The sequence below is a fragment of the Vigna unguiculata genome, chromosome 11 (assembly GCF_004118075.2).
Source record: "Vigna unguiculata cultivar IT97K-499-35 chromosome 11, ASM411807v1, whole genome shotgun sequence".
Classification (NCBI taxonomy): Eukaryota; Viridiplantae; Streptophyta; class Magnoliopsida; order Fabales; family Fabaceae; genus Vigna; species Vigna unguiculata.
In genome coordinates, this window is record NC_040289.1 from 40,965,958 (window position 1) to 40,988,479 (window position 22,522).

Here is a 22,522-nt window from a genome sequence, read left to right on the forward strand (position 1 = left end):
TATATTTCTAATTTAGGTTAAATTGAAGTCAAATCAAATTGAAATAATTTAGATTTAACTAATAAAGATTAATTCAATTTAGTTTAACATATTATCGATTAAAGTAAACTTTGTCCGATTAATCTAATCTAATTTAACATTATTTCAATCTTATATTACAATTCAACATTAGTTTAATTTATTTTTTAGTTTAACATATTCTCAAGTAAACCTTGTCTGTTTAATTCAAAATCCAACTCAAGTTGAAAAGTAACTCAACTTGAAAAAAGTACTTATTTTGGCTTGGCCTTTTCTAAGTCCATTCTAATTTAAACTTTTTAAACTTGATTTGTGGTAGACTTGATTTGTGGTAGACTTTGCCAAACTTTATCCTAATTCAATCTAAGTCAACTAGCTTAACTGGTATGAGTTGATTCAAAGTCAATTTAATTAAATTAACTTTAGTTTTTTTTTATTTTAACTATTTTCTTGATTTTAACTAAATTCAACTTGTCATGGTTTTGATTTAGTTAAATTTAACTTGGTATTTGCTAAACTAAGATCTATTTGAACCCAATTCAACTAAATTGAATGCGGGTCTTTTAAGTTGAATGAATATTGATTTATCCATCTAACTTGACTAAAATCGATTAAGTCTAAATTGATTAAATTTAACATAGTATCGAGTAAACACGATTTAACAACATCTTTTATTAGGTTGGCCATGATTTAGTTTTTATTGAATTAAGATTTAAATGGGCTTAGTCGAATTCAACTAGAGTGGATCAACTAAATACAATTAACTAAACCCACTCTAAATTTGAATAAACTTAGATTAATTTAGATCTAAATTAACTTAACTCGATATAAGTATAAATTAATTAAGCTTGATTTGATCCTAGATCAACTTGATCTTAGTCCAAACTAACTTAACTCAATTAAATTTAACCAACCTTACATTAAATTCGACCTTACTAAAATACCTTACAACGAGTTTTAAATTATATTATATGACCAAAACATTGAAAATATGAAACAATTTAAAATAACATAAATTCAAATTCAATATATTTAAATATCTTAAAAGTTATGATGTTTTTTTTTTTCAATCACACGGTAAACCTTAAAAAAACTTGCCAATTGTGTGAGTATTGTTCATATTATATGCAGCTTTATAGTTTTTGTTTCATTTTCTAATATATATATATATATATATATATATATATATATATATATATATATATATATATATATATATATACTTTCTTTTGAATTCATATTTTACTTATTTCAATTTTACTCTTAATTATTATTTTAAAAACTAATTATTTTATAAATAATTTATCTTGTAATTTTACAAATCTCATTTGTTCTTAACAGTTATTTTAATAATTTTTTTTGTGTACATATTTTATTTTTTTTGAAATTTTATATTTAGCAACTATTTTAAAAATTAATTATATATATTTTCTATACGCTAATATAAATAAAGATTATTTTAGTTGTTTATATTTTATAATTCAAATTTTATTAGTATAATTATTTATTAAATTATAAAAAATTATTATTATTTTAACATATTTTTTATAAAATTATTTATTTATTTATTTACAGTTAGTTATTTTTTTTAATTGTTTCTATTAATTTTATTTTATTTTTAGTAAATATAAATTTATTATATATATTAACTTAACATCATTATAATATAATCATCTTTTAATGTAAAATATACATTTATGTTTATTTCAAAAATATGTATATATTATATGTGTGTTTACATTAGTATATACGGTTTAAATGGTGTTTTTTTCGTAAAAAATTATGCGTTTTTATTTTCTTTGTCACAACGTAGTTTAAAATCACTTAATATTATTATATTCGTCTAGTTATTTTTAAGAACAGCAGGGTCTTCTTAACGATAACATTTCGGATTGATTTTTTTTTTTTTCTTTTTCTAAACTTACTGTTCATTGTGAATGTTACTTGTTATTTTTTTTTTATGTTAATTCTCTATTTGTTAAATACTTCGAATTATATGGTTTAAATATTTCGTTAAATGTCAGATGATATCAAATCTCACAGATAGCTCAAAACTTTTAATTTATTGAATATTTTAATCATTAATTATATTTATTAATTTTGTTTAGGAGTACATTTATTTTAAATTTTGTACATTTAACTGTGACGTTAAAATTAAAACACAAATATTTATTGCATACGTGAAAGGTACGGATGTATCTTTTTTGTTGTAAGCAATTAATTTTATTTAAAATTAATTAAATTTATAAGAACAGTATTTAAAATGGTTAAATAATTATTTTAATTTAAAAAATAGTTAAATTTAAATAATTGATTATTATATTTTTTAAAATAAAAAAGTAATTATTTTAATTTATAAAAAATAATTACTTAAAGAATATAAAGATTAAATAAAGTCATTATTTTAATTTTAAAAAATTATTACTTATAAAATTCTAAAAGTTTATATACACCAAAAGATTTTTTTATTTGTTAATGATATATATTAAAGCGGTTTAAAGTATACCAAAATATACAAGAAGGAAAATAACGTTTAAAAAAAATGTAATTATTTTATGATATATAATAATTCACAATTATATAAAATACGAATTTATTGTCTAGTTTATGGGTTTCAATCAAGATTTTAAAAATTGTATCTTTTAATTTATGAAACATAAAATTTATATTTTATTTGATAGATTTAATTATAGATATATTTTAATTATTTTTTGTTATATTTTTACTAGATAATTGAGATAGTCTTAACATTGATATTTTAGTTTTGAAATAGAAAATAATCCTATATAGTAATTATTTGTATTTGACATTCTAATAGAAACTTTTTACTGTTTAATTATTTTAACTTTTAACTTTTGTCTATTTTTTACTCAAAGACATGGTGAAGACAAATTTATGTTTCGTGTTGAAATATTTTTTTACCTCTTGAAAAGACTTTTATTTATTTTCATATATACTAATTTGTTTAAAAATCGTCTTTAAAAATAATTTTTAATGATTTTACTTTCTTTTTGTCCGAAGACTTTAAATATAAAACATTTTCATTACATGAAACTAAAGTACAATGTAATCTTGTCAATTAATCTTTAAATAAAGTTGAATGCTAATAAATTATACTCTTCAAGGTTATCACAAATAAGACAGTTCTTAACACATCCCTTCACATCTTTAAACTATGGGTTTAAAGTAAGAAAATGCAATAGATTCGAAAATAATTAAAAAGAAACTATAGTATCATGATTTAGATTTCAAGTCTAATTTAATTGCATAAAATTGATTTTTAAGAAAGAATTATATAAGTTTTGTAATAGTTATATCAAACACATTTATAATTTATGTGATTTATAAATCAAACATAATTTAAAGTACTCAAATCAAATCAACCCAATTTTGCTTGCATAGATATAAGGTTTAGACTTTGGTTTCTGAGCCCAGATGACATGTACGTCTATTAGCCCAACTTCGTGAATATATATATATATATATATATATCTTAATGTATTTATGTCATCATCTCATTATATCTATGAATTAAATTTATAAATGTTAAATTTATTTCACATAAATGCAATGACTAATTAATTACTTTTACATATTTTTTTTAGTGACGTAGTTAGTTTTAAATGATTTAAATCTATTTAACCAAATAAACATTGTTAAAATTTAAAATAAAACTAAACAAATTTTTAAGTTTTTTATTTTGTCTTTAATTTGAAAGTAATTTATAACAAAACAAAACTCAGACAAACATAACCTCTTAAAAACATATACAAATTATTTGTCCGAAGAAAAGACTGATGGACAACTTATTCAAAATTTTAAAACAAAAAATTCAATTTAAATAAATAAATAAAATCTAATTATAGATAAATTCAATTGAGTATATAAATAACCAAGTTTATTTATGTTCTTACATAACTTTGAGTCAAGGATATTTGATATAATTTTTTTAGTTAATATTTTAAAAAAATAGTTTTTAGGTTTACATAAAATCAGTTTTGTAATTTAGAAAAGATTAATTTAATTAAGATTAGAGGAAATGGGAAGGGTGTAGAAGTAATTATGAGATGAAAGTGGATTAGAGAATTTCTCAGTGGCTAAAATGCATATAAATTGTCTCACAAATTTCTCACGTGTCAATCCCTAATTGGCGATGCCACTGATTCGTGTGGTGCCTTGTAGGAAATAATAATCCAGTGCGGCGTGTACTACTACATCATTGCAAGACCTGGCTTAAACGGTTGTACGTTAGAGACAAGACCACCCTTTCAAAGCCCAAAGTGTGTCACACAGCGAGTGTATCTATAAACTTGAAACAACGAGTTTTGACAACGCAAAATAAATTGTAGAAAAAACGGTGAGAGAAGAAAAAGGGAGGAACAAGCACAACGGGGAGAGAAAGAGAGAGAGAGAGAGAGTGGTTCTTCTCACTCTCGCATTCCATAGATCAGATCCAAACATTCACAATTCCTAGATCTATTTCCGCTCTCCACCCGCACTCTGAAATTTCTGATTCGTGATTTCAATTCCGTGTTTTCGCTGCAATTAGGTTTTCGGAGATCGAATGGCGTGCATAAAAGGGGTGAATCGATCGGCGTCGGTAGCGCTGGCGCCCGACGCGCCGTACCTTGCTGCCGGGACCATGGCTGGCGCCGTTGATCTGTCATTTAGCTCGTCCGCAAATCTCGAGATATTCAAGCTCGATTTTCAGTCCGACGATTCGGAACTGCCTGTCGTCGCCGAGTGCCCGAGCTCCGACCGCTTCAACCGTCTCACGTGGGGGAAGAACGGTTCTGGCTCCGAAGGATTCTCCCTTGGCCTCGTCGCTGGTGGGTTGGTGGATGGCAACATTGACATCTGGAATCCTCTCACTCTGATCCGGTAATTGGACCTTTCTCTCACGTGTTGCTTTTGTTTTGATATTGGACATGATATTTGGGTATGGAGATTAGAGTTTCTAGGGTTAGATGGCCTCCTATCACTGGTTGAGTAGTTTTTTTAATGCATGAATTGGTGCAACAATTCAACATCAGTGATTAGGGGATGAAGCTCTGGAATTTTTTATCGGATGATATAATTTTGATGCAATTAAAATTAACATTCAATTTCCAATTGCTGTTTTCTCATTATGAATAATAATAATAATACTTATTACTATTATTTTTATTATAATTATACTTTTTGGTATAGTACAGTGGCCATTTTCATTTGCTGCTTTAGGATTATTGAGTTAAAATGGTGATTTATGTGTAAGAATACATACATCGCTGTTCAGTACTGTTTGCACCCCCTTTTTTCTTCTACTTATTGAAGAAAGAATAAAGATTTCATACATTAGATCATAGCGAAGAAGCAGGGAGGTAAGGTATCTTCCTAAAGCATCAAATGAAAAGATGCATCAGGAGGAAAGAGATGAGCAACCCTTTTGTTAATAGATAGCTTAGTGATTTTAATGCTGCTCATTATATTTTGAAAGTATTAGAATTGTGGAGCTCTGTGTTTATGTTCCTTTACTTTCCTAGCGAGTGGGATGTTGTGGTTTCTCTGTATAAGAAAATTTTGGAAGAATACGAGATGAAGGTTTCCTAAAAGTATATTAATTTTGATGAACGATTCCTGAATTTTACATCCTTTGAGCAGAATTATTCAAATATTTTCACGTAAAAGCAATGCGAACGTCTTTCCCTCAATTTTAAGTCATCTTTGCCTTTCAAAATTTTTAAGCTGAGCAATTATAGATGGATGCCTTGTCTGTTGATGCAAGTGATTGGCAATCACTTAGATCCAACCGATGGCAGCTCAAAATGAAGTTCTCTTCAAATTTTAACACTGCAGAGTGGTTGTCACGAAAATAGAGAGACAATAATTTCTTTTGGAGCAAACAAACTGTGCATCACTGATAAAACATATTGCAATTTTGGATATTTTGGTTCATTGCTTAATTCATTCAAGTTATAATTTTAGTTTCATCTACTATTTTTACTCTGTTCATCCAACGAGTTTATTTATTTTGGCATCTTTTCTCAGCTCGGAGTCAAATCAAAGTTCTCTTGTTGGACACCTTGTAAGACATAAAGGACCTGTAAGTTCTGCTTTTCTTTTATAAGTCAACCTGATAAGTTTTAATTGTTCAATGTTCTTGACCATGTGTACTGTTCACTTAATTTAAAATCCTATACTGAATATTTTTATGTTTCAGGTTCGTGGTCTTGAGTTTAATGTCATTGCACCAAATCTTCTTGCATCCGGAGCTGAGGATGGTGAAATTTGCATATGGGATTTGGTCAATCCTTCTGAGCCTACTCATTTTCCACCACTAAAGGTGGGAGATTTTTCCCTTGAGAGTGTGCATGCTACCTACATTTGCCATTGTTTTGATGAATTAATAGGTTGTAATCTTCAGATATTTCTCTTTTTAATTTAATAAATTTCACACATCTAGTGTATATGATAATGGTGCAGAGTACTGGCTCTGCTTCCCAGGGAGAAATTTCATTCTTATCTTGGAACAGTAAAGTCCAGCACATATTAGCATCTACTTCATATAATGGGACCACAGGTAATTCAAGAATATAATCTACTCTTTCTATTCTGTTCTGAATTTATGTTTGGTGGAATATTATATATATTTTGGTTTTATTTTTCTAGTGGTCTGGGACCTGAAGAAGCAAAAGCCAGTGATAAGGTAACCTGGTTGCTCATCTTCTGCCTTTCGTTTAGGAAGAAGTTTGGTATTCTATATCCAGAAAAAATAACCTTATGTATGATTTGTAATCTGGCAGCTTTGCAGATTCGGTTAGAAGGAGATGCTCTGTTTTGCAGTGGAATCCTGATGTTGCCACACAACTTGTCGTTGCATCAGATGAAGATGGCTCTCCTTCCTTGAGGGTATATTATAGTTACTGCAACTTTTTTGTCTTTTTATTTCAAGGGTTGTATGCATTGACATTATATGAGCATGTTGATCCAGCTTTGGGATATGAGGAATATAATTTCACCAATAAAGGAGTTTGCGGGACACACTAGAGGTAATGGAACCTGTTAATTTATGTATAATTCGTGTGGTGGTCTTTGTCAATGCTCCTTTCCTATGTCGATGAATTTTATTTTTCTTAATTCCCTCCCTCATTGATCTTTTAGTTAAAAGACCAAAGCATGTGAGAAGTAAGTGAGCAAGTACTGTTAGCTGTGGAGCTGGCCTGGGTAGATAATTTGACTTTTGGATAGATCTTCATGTTCTCTTATTTATCTAAATTTGTGTGAATTATACAGAAAGAGTAGGGGGGATTTGGGGGGAGGGGGTGGGGGGGTGACATGGTGCTAGGAAGCTTCGATATTGCTGGAGACATGGATGCCATATGGGCACACAACTTTGACATAATGTCAATTTCTAGAAACTTTGGGACACGTCTTGGCTTGGTTATGGTATAATATATGGAACAGTATTAGTATTATTTAAAAAGCACAAGCTTAAATTGAAAGGGAATTAATATTTCTTTCATGAGTGAATAAAATACTGTTTATTCAATTATACAGTATTTCTACTTTTATTTGTGTAAAAATGAAAATCCTCAGAAATCAAAGTGGAAAAATTCAAGATGTGAGTAGGAGTGTCCTTGAAGTGTCATACTGGTACATTCTAGATATGAATATGATGTCTATTTGGAAGTAACCTTACTTCCTATTACGCCTTTTATATTCCTTGTTTGGAAACACTGCAAAAGCACTTCACTAATATGCTTGGACTGGTATCCATTCATGTACATTTGTATGGTTGATTTTCTTATATATATATAGTGCACAGTATAGAGCCAGTGTTGCTAAAATGTGCCTGAACTGGGCAAATTTACTTAAAAATCAAGGCAATTTTTCTTTGTACGGTTGATTTTCTTATATTATATAGTGCTCAGTAAAGAGCCAGTGTTGCCAAAATGTGCCATAACTGAAAATTTATTTAAAAATCAAGGTATAATAAAGTCTATACTTATCAAATCCCTCCAAAAATTAGATGGTAGTCCGTTTTTCTTTCATTTTAGCAATTGAGCTACACCCTGGTAGGCCATCTTGTATGATTTGGTGATAATTTTCTTTTTATTTGTCATCTCTGTTGTGCTCTTCCTTTATTAAAGCTGTGTTTTATGGCTCTTGCTTTTGAACCAAGTATAATGTATTGTAAGATTGTCCATGATTCTTGTTGAATTTTTGAGCAGATGGATGATAGTGTGAGGTTGTGATTTGTGATTTATAGTCCTTGTCGTTTATTGTGAAGCTATAGTATACTCACTGTTTTTTAGTCTATCTGATTTGGTTTTGTTGCCTGAATTTGCCATATTAGGTGTGATTGCAATGTCGTGGTGTCCCAATGATAGCTCTTATTTGCTTACCTGTGGTAAAGATAGCCGAACTATATGCTGGGACATGATTTCTGGAGAGGTGGTGTTTGGTTTTTTTTTTTACCCATCTCATATTCTGTTTGATGATTTCCAGAACTTGACCTTTACATTTATAGAACTTTTGCTCAATGATGATGGTTTTCCTGTTTGGGTGGGGTGGGGGTACAGATAGCCTACGAATTGCCAGCTGGGACAAACTGGAATTTTGATGTGCATTGGTATCCTAAGATACCTGGAGTAATATCAGCATCTTCCTTTGATGGAAAAATTGGTATATACAATATTAAGGTACAAGTAATTTTGGTGGTTTGTTTTTGTTTTGGAGAGTATTCACTTGATTTTATTTGACAAGTATGTGGAAGTCTGCTTTAAAGTTGTAAAAATTCATTTGGACTGATACAACAAAGTGACATGGATAAGTAAATCCTAGATTAGTTGTGGCTAAATTTTATTCACTATATTTATATTGGTCATAAATACAGTAGATCATATGGAGAGGTAGTGGTATAAATTGTATGATGAATTAATATTTTACCCTACAACATATACAAATATTTATATGGTTTATGAATTAATGTTTTACTCTCTACAAATACATTCTTTACATAATTTGATATAATATAACCATCACATTGTTCCTCATTATTCATCTTGTTTTTCTAGATTAATTACTGTTGTAAAATTGTATCTGTATTTTTTTATCTCATCAATCATGTTGTAACTCATAAAATAAGTATTTTTTTATTGTTGAATTCATAGAAATTACACTGATTGTCAATTATAGACTGCATTGTGGAAAATGCCTTTTTTTTTTTTCATTGTATCTTTTCCCCATGATCTTATTTTCATAAAATCACTCTTCAAGCGGGTGGGTATTTGCCTATAATCAACTTTTGATATTGAATTGGACCTTTTATCAAAACCCGTTTTGCCTATATAGACTTGGTTTAATTGGGTTATTTATTACGTTTTTCACAGAATTAGACTTATATTTAATTTTTCCTTTTTTAAGTCAAATTATTCAAGAAATAGCGTTTAGAAATGCAAGCAATTTTAAATTTGTTTTTCCTATTTTTAATTTCCTTTTGGTGTAGCAATAATTTGCATTCCAGATTCTCTTACTGTAGATCTGTATATTGACCATATTATTTATGGTAATATTTGTAATTGTATGCAGGGTTGCCGTCAAAGTGGTGCTGCGGAAAATGATTTTGGTGCAGGTGATACTTTATTTCTTTACTTGTATGAAATTAGTCAAACTAGCTATTATATATTTTCATATTCAACTGTACATGACTTAAAAGTCTATGCTGCTTTTCTTGATAAGCATATTGTGGGTGTATCTTTGTGTTCGTTTTGTGTTGTTGAGGTTTAGGCTAGGCTTTATTTTCCTTTGGTGCCCTTGGTATCGAGGCTTTTTTGAATCTTTTGCGGATATTTCCTTTCTGTGCAGTACCACTGAGAGCACCAAAATGGTACAAGCGTCCTGCTGGCGTGTCTTTTGGTTTTGGAGGCAAACTTGTGTCTTTTCATCCTAGGGCATCTGCGACAGGTTCTTCTGCTGGTGCTTCAGAGGTAAGGTTTTAGTGCTTTAATCATATTTATTTATCAAATTCTTAAAACTTTTAGCTGAATTCATTCTACAACCGATTTTCTAGGTTTACGTGCATAATTTGGTCACTGAAAATGGTCTAGTGAGTCGGTCTTCTGAATTTGAAGCTGCCATACAAAATGGTGAAAGGTCTTTGTTGAGGGTTTTATGTGATAAAAAATCACAGGAATCAGAGTGAGTTCCATTTACTCAGAGCAATATTGTCTAATGATCTTTATTTTTGATGTCTAACCTTACTCTTTACTTTTTGAACAATGCTGATAATTTTTTGATGTTATAGATCTGAGGAGGAAAGAGAAACATGGGGCTTTTTAAAAGTTATGTTTGAAGATGATGGGACTGCACGGACAAAACTCCTCTCACATCTTGGCTTCAATGTACCCAGTGAAGCAAAAGACACAGTTAATGATGATCTTTCCCAAGAAGTAAATGCACTTGGACTGGAGGACACAACTGTTGACAATGCTGGACATGTGGCTACTAATGAATCGGTTAATTTCTCGACTGATAATGGAGAGGATTTCTTTAACAATCTTCCCAGTCCAAAAGCTGATACCCCTTTATCTACGTCTGCTGGTACCTTTGTTGTTGCTGAAAATGCCAACGGTTCCGAGAAAATTCAAGATGATGCAGAAATGGAAGAAAGCAGTGACCCTTCATTTGATGACAGTGTTCAGCATGCTTTAGTTGTTGGGGACTACAAGGGGGCAGTTATGCAATGCATTTCTGCAAATAAATGGGCAGATGCATTAGTTATTGCTCATGTTGGGAATGCTTCCTTGTGGGAAAGTACACGTGATCAGTACCTTAAAATGGTCCGGTCACCATACTTGAAGGTAGCTAATGATGGCATTGTAATCTGTCATTATCTAACAATTTCTATCAAATACCGACCTGATATTTTGGTTTTTACTAATCTTGTGTATTTGTGGGTTATTGTCATTTTCAGATTGTATCAGCAATGGTCAGCAATGATCTATTGAGCTTAGTGAACACTAGGCCCCTGAAATTCTGGAAAGAAACCCTTGCTCTTCTTTGTAGTGTAAGTCTTATTGGTCCTCGCTGCTAGTCAATTTTTTTGGTTGGAGTTTGAAGTGCTGAAATCATTTTAGTGTGAGGAGTTCTAGCAAACACTCTTTTCTATTGATTGGAAATCGCAAATTTTTCCAGCATTTCGCACTCACTTGCTCTTCTTTCTTGATGTACCCTGGTTTTCTTTAATAGTTTATTATTTCTTTTTAAGATTTTGACATCTCTAGAATTACTGAATCTTGGAATCCTGCTCCAATTCCCTTTCTTGCTTTGTCTTTTAACTATATGTCTTTGTATTGTTGTTACTTGCAGTATATGTTTTACTGGATCAAGTTATGACCAAAATTTCTCTTATAGTACAAATTAGAAAAACTCCATAATAGCCATTAATTTTCATGATTGAGTTATTGTGTATTACACTCATATTATTCATGTTATCAAATATTAACAGTTTGCTCAGAGAGATGAATGGACCATGCTTTGTGACACACTTGCATCGAAGCTCATGGGGGCTGGCAATACATTAGCTGCAACCCTGTGTTATATATGTGCTGGGAATATTGATAAAACTGTTGAAATTTGGTCAAGGAGCCTATCTAATGAGTACGAGGGGAAATCTTATGTTGACCTTCTTCAGGTAAAGTCAATACTTTTGTTTTCACGGTTGCAAAGTTCCCACTTAGCATTATTACAACTTGTAAATTGACAAAATTATATGTTGTTAGGATTTAATGGAAAAGACTATTGTGCTCGCCTTGGCAACTGGGCAGAAGCGGTTTAGTGCTTCTCTGTGCAAGCTTGTTGAGAAATATGCTGAAATTTTAGCTAGTCAAGGGCTATTGACTACAGCAATGGAGTATTTAAAACTTTTGGGTTCTGAAGAACTATCGCCTGAACTTACGATTTTGAAAGATCGAATTGCACTTTCTACAGAACCTGGTAAAAAGTTAATTGGACACAATGGGATGCTGATTGTTAGCTAGTGACATTTTGCATGCCGATTTTTTTTTATTCGAACAGTGATATCATTATAATGTTATGAATAAACATGGTATAAAATAGTTGTATATTGCTAATGTAGTATGATGTGATTTTTACTTCCAACCAAATTTGCTGTGTGTGTTTTTGGAGAAAAAGGGTGGGGGGATATTGCTAGCAACTGAAAGAGGAGTTCGTGATAAACAAAAAAATTCTTGTTTTAGCAAGACTTGATCCGTCTGCCACTCTTTGAACTTTCTTAATGAATATTGGAGTGTTTAGTTGTTTATAAACTGAATGGTTTTACCTATAGTTCCTTTTCTGTAAATGCTATTTCTATCATTATTCTACTTTAAAAACTAGTCACTGTCAAATCACATTTGATATATAGAGCTGCATTTCAGTTAAATCAATGTTAATCGAAGGCGGAACACTATTTTTTTTTCTATCAAGGATTCTTGATTGGAGAGATCTGTGTACAAAATTCAGCTTCTTGTGTTTCTATTTTTGTCCAATGTTGAAGCTTTCTGTATACATGTCTTTTCTTCACTTCTTTTGCTTCCTTTTCAAATGGTTAATTCCTTGCAGAGAAAGAGTTCAAAACCGCTGCTTTTGAAAATACTCAAGCACATGGTGCGTCCTATTACGGTGCCGATAATTCCAGTTATAATAGAAATTATTATCAGGTAATAATTTAACTTTGTTCTTTGGCATTTTTTTCATGCAATAAGTACTGTCTTTCTATGATTTAAAATTATTCCACGTGTTTCATCATCTAGGAATCAGTACCCACTCAAGTGCAGCATGGTGTTCCTGGAATTCAATATCCTGATAGCTATCAACAGCCGTTTGATCCTAGATACGGAAGAGGTTATGGTACTTCTACTCCACCCCAGCAACCTCAGCAGCCTAATTTGTTTGTTCCACCGCAGACCACTCAAGTTGCACAAACTCCCCAGGTATGTTATCATATCATGTAACTTCTTAAAAAAGAGCTGTTATAGTGTTTGTGGGTAATGTTTATAGAATAAAGCTTAGTGATAACTTGATTTTGAATCCAAATATATGGACAATCTGTAGTTTTTTTGGGGGGGAGTAGTTACTTTCTTTAAAGCTCTTTTAGAGACATCATATAGACATCATATCACTTTTAAATTAGTTGAACCGAACATGCACTTAGTGTGAGTAAGTTTTGACTCCAATTGGTTGATTTTGGAGACATAGTAGAAAAGTTGCTTCGGAATGTAATTTCAAACTCAAGTGGTGGAAATGCAACCATTTCCTTGAGATGCCAGAAGAATGTTTTAAATTTAAACTTTGGCTATGACACATGGTCGATAATATTTGGGTTTGGAACATTCTTATTTAGTTTTGTTACCATTAGATGGTGCGATGAGGGAAATTCATACTCAGTCACCCTTGTATAATCTTGAATTTTGGTTTAGCGTGTTTTAGTAGCAAATTCTAATATAAGATTTAATGTTATATTCCATCCAAAATTCAAATTTTTTGTTATTTGTACTTTTTCCCTTGTTGCTTTCTTAAATCTAAATATTTGTTGTAGCTGAATTTCTCAAATACTGCTGTTGCACCACCTCCTTTGAGAACTTTCGATCCTCAAACTCCTCCCGTGCTTAGAAATGTGGAGCAGTATCAGCAGCCCACATTGGGTTCTCAGTTGTATAATGTCAGTTAACCTTTTTAATTTGAATTTTGATATTATCAAGTGCTTGAGGCTACCTGTGGATTAAGCCTATACTTTGTCTATTTCAGACAACCACCAATCCACCTTACCAGCCTACACCCTCTGCTACATCACAAGTGGGCTTGGTTCATGGCCACAACCTGTCACAAGTTGCGGCCCCTACCCCAAATCCGATGGGATTCATGCCAGTCCCCAGTTCTGGTGGTGTCCAAAGACCTGGGGTGGGATCAATACAACCACCCAGTCCCCCTCAAGTGCAACCTGTGCAACCAGCTGCTGCACCACCCGCCCCACCTCCAACTCTGCAGACTGCTGATACTTCAAAAGTTCCTGGTAATTGTTTTGTGGTATCCAGGAATTTGACATTGACTAAATTAAACCTGAACTTTCCTGTGTTAATTTTACAATTGGGTAACTAAACATCTCATCTTTGTTGCACTATTTGCTTGGTTTGACTATGGCAGGGCATCAAATGCCTATTGTCACAACATTGACAAGACTCTTCAACGAGACATCAGATGCCCTGGGAGGTTCCCGTGCAAACCCAGCAAAGAAGCGGGAGATAGAAGACAACTCGAAGAGACTTGGTGGGTTGTTTGCCAAGTTGAATAGTGGAGACATTTCCAAAAATGCTTCTGATAAGCTCCTTCAGCTTTGTCAGTCATTAGACAATGGTGATTTTGGTACAGCCTTACAAATTCAGGTATAGATTGCAATTTGCAAATGTAAATTATTGTATTTGCCTATTTTAAGAGCTTGCATCATATTTACATTCTATCTGTTTTACTTGTGTTGCAGGTTCTTCTCACTACTACCGAGTGGGATGAATGCCAGTCCTGGTTAGGTTCACTCAAGCGGATGATCAAGACAAGGCAGAGCGTGAGACTAAGTTAAACAAGTTACAGATTTCATTTTACTGATTTTGGAAAATTTTCGTGTGATTAGCGTCTTGCAGCAGTGATTGCTTATCCTCTCATCTATGTACACAGACTACTGCCATCACTAGATTTCAGGTGCAGGGTTTTGATTCTATGTGCTTCTACAATTTCTTGCTGTGTCTGCAGCTTTCACATCGACTGTTATTAAAAGCTGTTACTGAAGATAGTTTTCAGGAAATGATCAGAAAATTTAGCAGATTGTTTTTCAATCGATATTTGTAATATGAAGAACAGTGTTTTTTCTGTTTATTTGACCTAAACTTCCAGATGGTTTTTTCCTCTCACCCCTCTGGTACCGTTGACGCTCCAAGCTCCAGTTTTAGATCGATGTTTCCTTTTTCTTTTTAAAGAAATATTTTGTATCACTCTAGTCATATAAGTATTGATTGATCGTCAAACAGGTGAATAATGTAGCATCATGTTTATTTAATCATCCATCATTTAATTTCTCATTTCTCCAACTTGTACGCGTCATTTTGTCGCACTGCTTCCTATTGGTTATCCTGCTGCATTCATTTTTCATAGTCATAATGCATCACATGGTAGGAAAAGAAATAGATGGATTGAAAGAAAAAAAAAGAAAAGGTAAAAATGAGCAGAGAGATTAATAATAAGGAAAATTCATTTTATTTGTTATTATTATTGTTTATTATTGTTCATTAATATTAAAATTGTTTATTATTATGATGAAAACAGTGAAAGGAATTTGAGTATATTCGTAAATGATTATCTACAAAATATTTCTTTTTCCTCCAGTACGGGTAACAATCATTTTGTTTGTGTATTTCGTTATATGTCCATGTCAAAAGTTATTTTATTGTTGGTTTCCCTCTTTTCTTCATGGGAGTTGTGATCCAAACAACTATCTATTTTTCAATTCTTCATGCGTCCATATGCTCTTTCTATCCATTCTCTTGATCGAACGGAATATCTGGATCATACTTTTATTCTGAAAAGTCCTCGTTTCTACCCAAATTATCCACAATGACTCGTTGAAATACTTGTGTTTGGAGGAAGGAGACTTAAATCGCAGGAAGAATGAGTGTGAAAATCTTTCCTTTGATGGAAAAAACCTTCTTCAAAAGTATGGTAAATAAGAGTTTTTATTTTATTTTTAAAAATAAATATTAAATTGTTAAATTATTCCTAAGTAAACGAACTAAAATTTTTATAAATCACCTATGATCTTTGAGATGGAAACTTTCCGATAGAGGTCAACATGTTTTAAATTTAAAATGTTATCAAATATAAAGTAAGTCTATCATGATGAATTACCACATGACTCTGAAAGTTATCACCACCATGAGTGTTGCTTTTTCCAGTTTCAAATATCGACTCTGTACCCGAATGCAACACTTTATTTACGAAGTAAACTAACCTTTGCTCATTCTCGACATTCTGCTCTAATACTAAACTCATTGCATGCTCGGTGACCGAACTGTAAATATTCTGAGTCGTATGAACGCTCTCTCACATTCTTCGCTTCACTGGAATCACTCGTTTTTCCAAATTGATTGGAAATAAGGAAAACCCTAATCTCCATTCAGTGGCCAGAAACTTAGATAGAGCGATTTAGGATTTAGGTTAAGGTTTAGCGATCATTCTTCCGATTAATCTCTGTACTTCTTTGACACCATTTGTACTCCTCATACTGATAATAACCACGCACTTCTCCCATAATTCCCTTTTTTTGTCAGCAAAAAAATTTAGGAACCTGCCAGTTTTTACCTTGAAACATATTTTTCGGGATTAGGCTTCAACTAATACTTGTTGACAGTCAAGAATAGCTCCTCCAAGTGACTCTGATGTGTGCCTTCAACATTAACCATTGATAGATATCGTTGACATAAGCTTGCACATTCCTTCCTAGCATTAATAAAACAAATCAAATATGTGTAAAATAATATTCAAGGATGGCATATCAGGTATTAAAAGATTATTAAAATCAAAATTTAACTAAAATAAATATTTTTATTTCATGAAAGGTTGTGAATCGGCAAGAATGTTGATATATTAGGTGGAGTTCTTATAGAACTAATTGTGTCTACTAATAATTTAATTAATATCATTAATCAAATCAAATAATAATTGTTTTAACTCTTTAATATTTGAACTATTATAAACCATTGCATAAAAGGATTCTTCTATATTTTTTAATATACTTTTCTTAAAATCAGTAATATTTCTGAAAAGAAGTGTTAATATCTTGACTAAATCTAAAAGGTTTAATCAATAATTTGAAGAAAAAAAAAACAGAATCTATGTAAACACTATATATTACATCATAGGAGTGGAGAGGTTTTGGCATTTAGAAATATAGAAAGAAGCAGTGATGAAAATTTAGTAGAAGATTTGTGATTTAGCCATGATTTTCGGTTTATTAGCATCCTCGTGTTGTGTCTACATATGTGTGATACTGGAGAGAGAGTTCCTGCATTGTCTCCTGAAAGCAAGCCATGAATCACGACCACTCGCTTCAACCAAAAACATTGGCAAAGAATTGGCGACAATTGATGATAATCAACAAAAAACAATAACGAGAAGGAAAAATCGCGTGCTCCAAGATGAGAATGTACCTGGTAAGAAATGGTAAGAAGCTAAAGAAAAGGAAAAAGATAATAACATAATAATAATAATAGTTAACGTACATACATACATATAAGCTTGGATCGACATGACAATAGCCTTCACCCAATGTTCAGAAAAGCTAGGGTACCTCATTCTTCAGTTAGCCAAAAATTTCATCGTGTATATGGCCATGGTGCTTGCATGCAACGGTTTACATTTCCTTCTAAAGCCCTATTCACAACCTCGCATTACTTCTGACATTGTTGTAAGCTAGCTTCTTCTGCTTATCAACAACATGCAAGAACGTTGCAGAAAAGATCAAAACTTTCTGATACTCTCTCGCTGTTTCTGATGAATTGCAGGTAGGACTAGTATTGGGGAACATACCTTTTTTACGAAAACTATTCGATGAATTCAACAGAGCCTTTGGATTTATCATAGATTTTGGGATGATGTGTTACATGTTTGCTTTGGGTATAGAGATGGATCCCTACGTGCTGTTCAAACGCCCCAACAAAGATGCTCTCGTTGCATACTGCGCAATATTCTCCACCTTCGCCATTTCCATCACAACGATCCCATTTCTCCATTTCTTCTCACGCTACACCGGCATAGCATTCACCATCTCCATCTCTGCTCTTCTGGCGAGTTCAGCATCTCCGGTTCTCACGCGCCTCATAACAAATCTGAAAATAGGAAAATCAGACATCGGAAAGCTTGTGATAGCAGCGGGAATGCACTCCGATTTAATCTGCTTGTTGGTTTTCTCACTCTGCTACATTTTCATGCCGACCGATTCATACTGCATCGGCCACCACCGTGACAGGACGCTGAAGAGCGACGTCAAAGCCATAATTGCGGTGGTGGTGCAGACGTCGTTCACGGCGGTGGTTTCGCCGGTTTTCTTGGCGTGGGTGAACAATGAGAACCCTGAAGGCAGACCCATGAAAGGGTCGCATCTGGTATTGTCGGTTGCCTTCATGGCCTTGATTTGTGCCCCCTCGACTCTATACGACTTTAGTCCGGTTCTAAGTGCGTTTATGACAGGGATTTGTCTTCCCCGTGATGGAAGAGTTTCCAAATGGATTATCAGCAAAATCAACTACATCTTGTCCACCATCTTCTTCCCCATCTTCTTCTTGTGGATGGGAAATGCAGCTGATGTCACCAAATTCAGACCCGGAGACCCTTTTACTTGGTTAAGGTTTTTTCTTCCCCTTCTCATAGTCGTCTCCGGTAAAGTAATCGGCACACTCATTTCTGGGGCAATCCTTGGCTTTAACTGGCGCGAATCTGTTTTGATCGGAATGCTCCTCGTCACCAAGGGCCATTTTCAAATCTACATGGCAATCAAAGTGGCAAGTATTTTCCTAATTACCGATTACTTCCATCTTTATCAACCTGAGAATTTAAATCGGGTTAAATATGTTTTTTTCCCTTAAAGTTCCAGCTAAATTTAAAATTAGTCCTTCATTCAAATTTTGATCAATTTAATTTTTGTAAAAATGTGTGAATTTAGTCTATTTAATCAATTTTTTTAAAATTTAATTAAAGTTTCAAATGTGTTTTATGATAATAATTGAATTAGTATTTAAACAAAAATAGTTGAACCATGTTAACAATTCAAATACTATCATGAAATGCGCTTAAATCGTTACATAAACTTAACAAAATCTAGTTAAAAAGACTAAATCCATATAGTGATCTGCCCTAGTTGATGAGCCAGAAGTGGGCGTAGTTTAACCGATATCATAGAAGTACTAAATACGAGGGAATCCTGTCATTATTCTAAGATAAGTGCGCCCTTCGTTGCGAGGTGAATTAGACCGGTACCGGAGATGTGGAAATAGGTAATGGGATCTGGTCTTTTGACCGACAGAAATGCGTAGGAAGCGGTTCACTCTTCGCCAGAGTAGTGTCGCATAAAAAGCTGCTCCCCTTCGATATAAGCGGAGTTCCGGAGTACAGGCCCCAGGTCTTTCCTTTCCTGTATGGCAGGAAGTCCCTCCAGGTTGTCTGGTTAACCGGGCTACCTATCTCCTAGTCTTGATCTACCCGGTCCCCTCGGAATGAGATGGAGATGGAAGCAGGAGCGGAGAACCCCAGCTGGAAGGTCTTTGGTGCTCGAACCAGGCTGCTTCCTCTCCATCTCCTGGACTAAATTAATACCAAAAATCAATTCCAAATTTGAGTGAAACTTAGAAAAAAAATATTTAACCCATTTAAATTTAACACAAAGCATGTTTAGCAATGAAAATCACATCGTGACATGATTACCATTCTCTTGTATTACCAGCTGACCTGTCACCCCAGCACCGATAGTGCCGACTCGGGCCTTCTGTCGGTGGCAGCAATATTTTTCGCAGTGGTGCATTCCCCTGTGATTGTGGCACAGATCATCAGACGTGCGAGGAAAAGGGCACCTACTCACACCAACGCCCTCCAATTGCTGAAGCCATCAAGTGAGTTAAGAATATTCCTATGCCTTCACGGACTTGATAGTGTTCCTGCTTCCATCAACTTCATGGAGATCTCGAGAGGGATATCAGACCCTGGATTAGTAATATATGTCGCAGAAATTATTGAGTTAACTGAACATATAGCATCAACAATGGAGAGTGGTGAAGGAGTACAGAGTAATACTATAAAAGACAAGGCCGTGATAGAGATGAGAGAACAAATAACGAACATGTTTCAGGCCTATATAGATACTGATGGAGATGGTATTACTCTCAAAAGAGCGATGGCACTGTCAACAATCAATAACATGGCGCAGAACATCTGCGTTTTAGCAGAGAACTTGATGGCTGCACTCATTATACTTCCATTCCACAGGAACCAGCGTCAGGACGGAAAATTCGATACTGGAAATCCAGGCTTCAGATATGTGAACCGAAAGGTAATGTGATGTCATTCATTGTCAGGGAAATAAATGCTTTTCAATGTTATCTCAGAGAGCTTGTAGTTTCTGCACTGATAGACATTTTTTGTTGAACAGTTATTAAAGAACTCTCCTTGTTCGGTGGGAATTCTGGTGAACAGAGGTTTTGGGTCAATTGGGAAAATATCAAGGACTGAGCCATCGGTTAAAGTAGCAGCAATATTCATTGGCGGAAGAGATGATAGAGAAGCACTTTGCTATGTGGGTCGTGTGGCATGGCATAAGGGAGTGCACGTGACAGTGATAAGATTCCTGGTAGATACCAGTGCAGAATCTTCAAGACTTGCAGCTTATAGGGTGACCCTCCCAGAGCAGGAGCAGGAGATGGGATTGGATGATGAATGTTTTGCACAGTTCTATGAACAGCATATAGTTGGAGGTCGCATTTCTTATTTGGAGAAGCATCTTGCAAATGCATCAGAGACCTTCTCTACTCTTAGATCCTTTGAAGGGGAATACTCACTGGTGATTGTAGGAAGAGAAGGTGGAGCAAACTCCATATTGACAAAGGGTATGAATGATTGGCAACAGTGTCCAGAACTGGGACCAATAGGGGACGTTCTTTCAGGACCAGATTTTTCAAAGTCAGTGTCTGTGTTGATAATTCAACAACACAAACTTAGAGGAGAACTAGCTGGGCTTGACGAGGACTTCACTATCATGTAGTACATGTAAATGGATAGGTAGTGTAGGAATAGATACAAACTGTAGCAGAGAAACAGAGAATTGCTAGAACCACTGTGAAAATTGAATAGATAAATGTACAATTTGATAGATTTACTCAGAATGTTGTAATCAATAAAAATTGCATTCAGCAATCATGTCTACAAAGGCACGCAGAATACATTGGTACTCACAATCCTACAAGTCGAAAGGAAAATTAAAACATGGAGAGTTCACCCCACAGAAACATATCTCTCTACACTATTCGATTTGTGGAATAAATCATACAAAACTAGTTGCTTCTAAAAAAGATGATTCTTAAAAAGACTAAGAGGGGGAAGAGAACAAAAAATCATTCTAACTTCAGGTAATTGTACTTCCATACCAAGTCCGAAAGCTATAAAAAACATACAGATACTTACTAGTAATTGCTGACATAGCTATCTCCGAGTCATTCCGTCGAACTCGAAAACAAGATCAAAATTCACAATTCAGTTCCGTCGCTATTTGTGTCACAACTTGGTGTGTTTTTGGTCGCTAATTTTGTTGTCAAATCTTGTTTCTTTTCTTGACTGCTTGAGATTCCGTGAATTTTGTAACGTGATTACGGTGCTGCATGGCACGAGTTGGTGTGAACGATGCGATAATGCAAGCGGTGAAGACGGCGCATCCTTGGCGTGAATTAAGCATGAGGTAGCATGCAATTGGCATTGTTTCTTGCGTAAATTGGGAGCAGCTGTTCGGTGGTTGGTTTGCGGTGCAGGACAACTTCATTCACAATTTGGGCACGTTATGTGAATTAAGGGAAAGCGGCGATCTCCTACGATAATTGGTGAGTGATTGAATTTTGTGTTCATGGCATGCAATTGAAAACGATGCAGATTTTGAAGTGGTTTAATTTTTTTGGCAAGGAGCATTTCGTCAAGGTGTGCTGGTGCAAGATGAAATAATGAGAATGAAACAGTGTAAGAATTCAAATTCGGGTCATGGTGCAAAATGAAAGCATCTAGGTGGTGCACTGTCTTGAAGCAGTGGCATAATCATCATATGCAAAGTTGTTCGGTGAAGCAATTTATCGAGCAGCTGGTGGGTAGTTTTGGCACCGTGAAAAAAAAGCAGTTTGGTGTCACTTTGCTATGCATTCGGTGGACAATTCGGAAGCAGCTGCGGAAATTCCGTTGGCAATGTGGTGCAGCAACCAAGCATTTTTTTCACACAAGGCATTGCCAAACATCTCGATGGTGCAGCGGGAGTTTTTTTTTTTTTTTTTGAGGCATTTTGTCTGATGAATTGATGTCATTTTAAATCATGAATTGGGGTCATTTTATCTATTTGGTTTGTGAAACAAGTCCCTTAGCTAAAAGTTCCAAACATTTTTATTCTTATCTTATGAATTTCTAACTTATTTTATCTTATAGAAAGGACTTTGTTATCTTGCAGAGGTTGAATGATACATTCTAAGACTTTTACCTTTTCTTAAATATTATCTACTAACTTTTACTTTATTCAATATTAATCACATAGATTGTTTTAAGATTTATTAAATAAAACACTTACAATTACCAACCCAGATTACACCATATTATGAGCAAATTAATTAACTTCACTAATAATTTTACCTAAATGACTAAAGCATACTCCAAACAATATATATGATTAATGATAACTAAATAA

General features: G+C 33.6%; 2 protein-coding genes across 2 annotated transcripts; both read left to right on the plus strand.

Annotated features, from left to right (window-relative positions):
* The first annotated feature begins 4,324 nt into the window (after positions 1-4,324).
* Positions 4,325-15,128, plus strand: LOC114168160 (protein transport protein SEC31 homolog B). Its single transcript, XM_028052895.1, has 22 exons — positions 4,325-4,899; positions 6,046-6,100; positions 6,218-6,340; positions 6,481-6,577; positions 6,667-6,703; positions 6,801-6,906; positions 6,989-7,046; positions 8,354-8,451; positions 8,580-8,699; positions 9,589-9,631; positions 9,865-9,986; positions 10,070-10,197; positions 10,304-10,859; positions 10,973-11,065; positions 11,507-11,692; positions 11,781-11,994; positions 12,622-12,719; positions 12,813-12,992; positions 13,598-13,720; positions 13,807-14,071; positions 14,203-14,441; positions 14,537-15,128. Exons 1-22 carry the CDS (start codon positions 4,583-4,585, stop codon positions 14,630-14,632), a joined length of 3,354 nt encoding a protein of 1,117 aa, XP_027908696.1. The 5' UTR covers positions 4,325-4,582; the 3' UTR covers positions 14,633-15,128.
* A 1,844-nt stretch (positions 15,129-16,972) lies between these two features.
* LOC114170432 (cation/H(+) antiporter 28) lies at positions 16,973-20,985 on the plus strand. Its single transcript, XM_028055907.1, has 5 exons — positions 16,973-17,509; positions 17,607-18,662; positions 19,124-19,255; positions 19,505-20,143; positions 20,243-20,985. Exons 1-5 carry the CDS (start codon positions 17,351-17,353, stop codon positions 20,849-20,851), a joined length of 2,595 nt encoding a protein of 864 aa, XP_027911708.1. The 5' UTR covers positions 16,973-17,350; the 3' UTR covers positions 20,852-20,985.
* Positions 20,986-22,522: the final 1,537 nt, after the last annotated feature.

Excerpts from the sequence above, each read along its gene's own strand:
- LOC114170432 (XM_028055907.1), top strand. The coding sequence starts at position 17,351 with ATGACAATAGCCTTCACCCAATGTTCAGAAAAGCTAGGGTACCTCATT. Across the intron at positions 17,510-17,606 it reads GCATTACTTCTGACATTGTT|GTAGGACTAGTATTGGGGAA; the intron begins GTAAGCTAGCTT and ends GATGAATTGCAG. Across the intron at positions 20,144-20,242 it reads TCAGATATGTGAACCGAAAG|TTATTAAAGAACTCTCCTTG; the intron begins GTAATGTGATGT and ends TTTGTTGAACAG.
- LOC114168160 (XM_028052895.1), top strand. The coding sequence starts at position 4,583 with ATGGCGTGCATAAAAGGGGTGAATCGATCGGCGTCGGTAGCGCTGGCG. Across the intron at positions 6,907-6,988 it reads ATGGCTCTCCTTCCTTGAGG|CTTTGGGATATGAGGAATAT; the intron begins GTATATTATAGT and ends ATGTTGATCCAG. Across the intron at positions 14,072-14,202 it reads TGATACTTCAAAAGTTCCTG|GGCATCAAATGCCTATTGTC; the intron begins GTAATTGTTTTG and ends TGACTATGGCAG.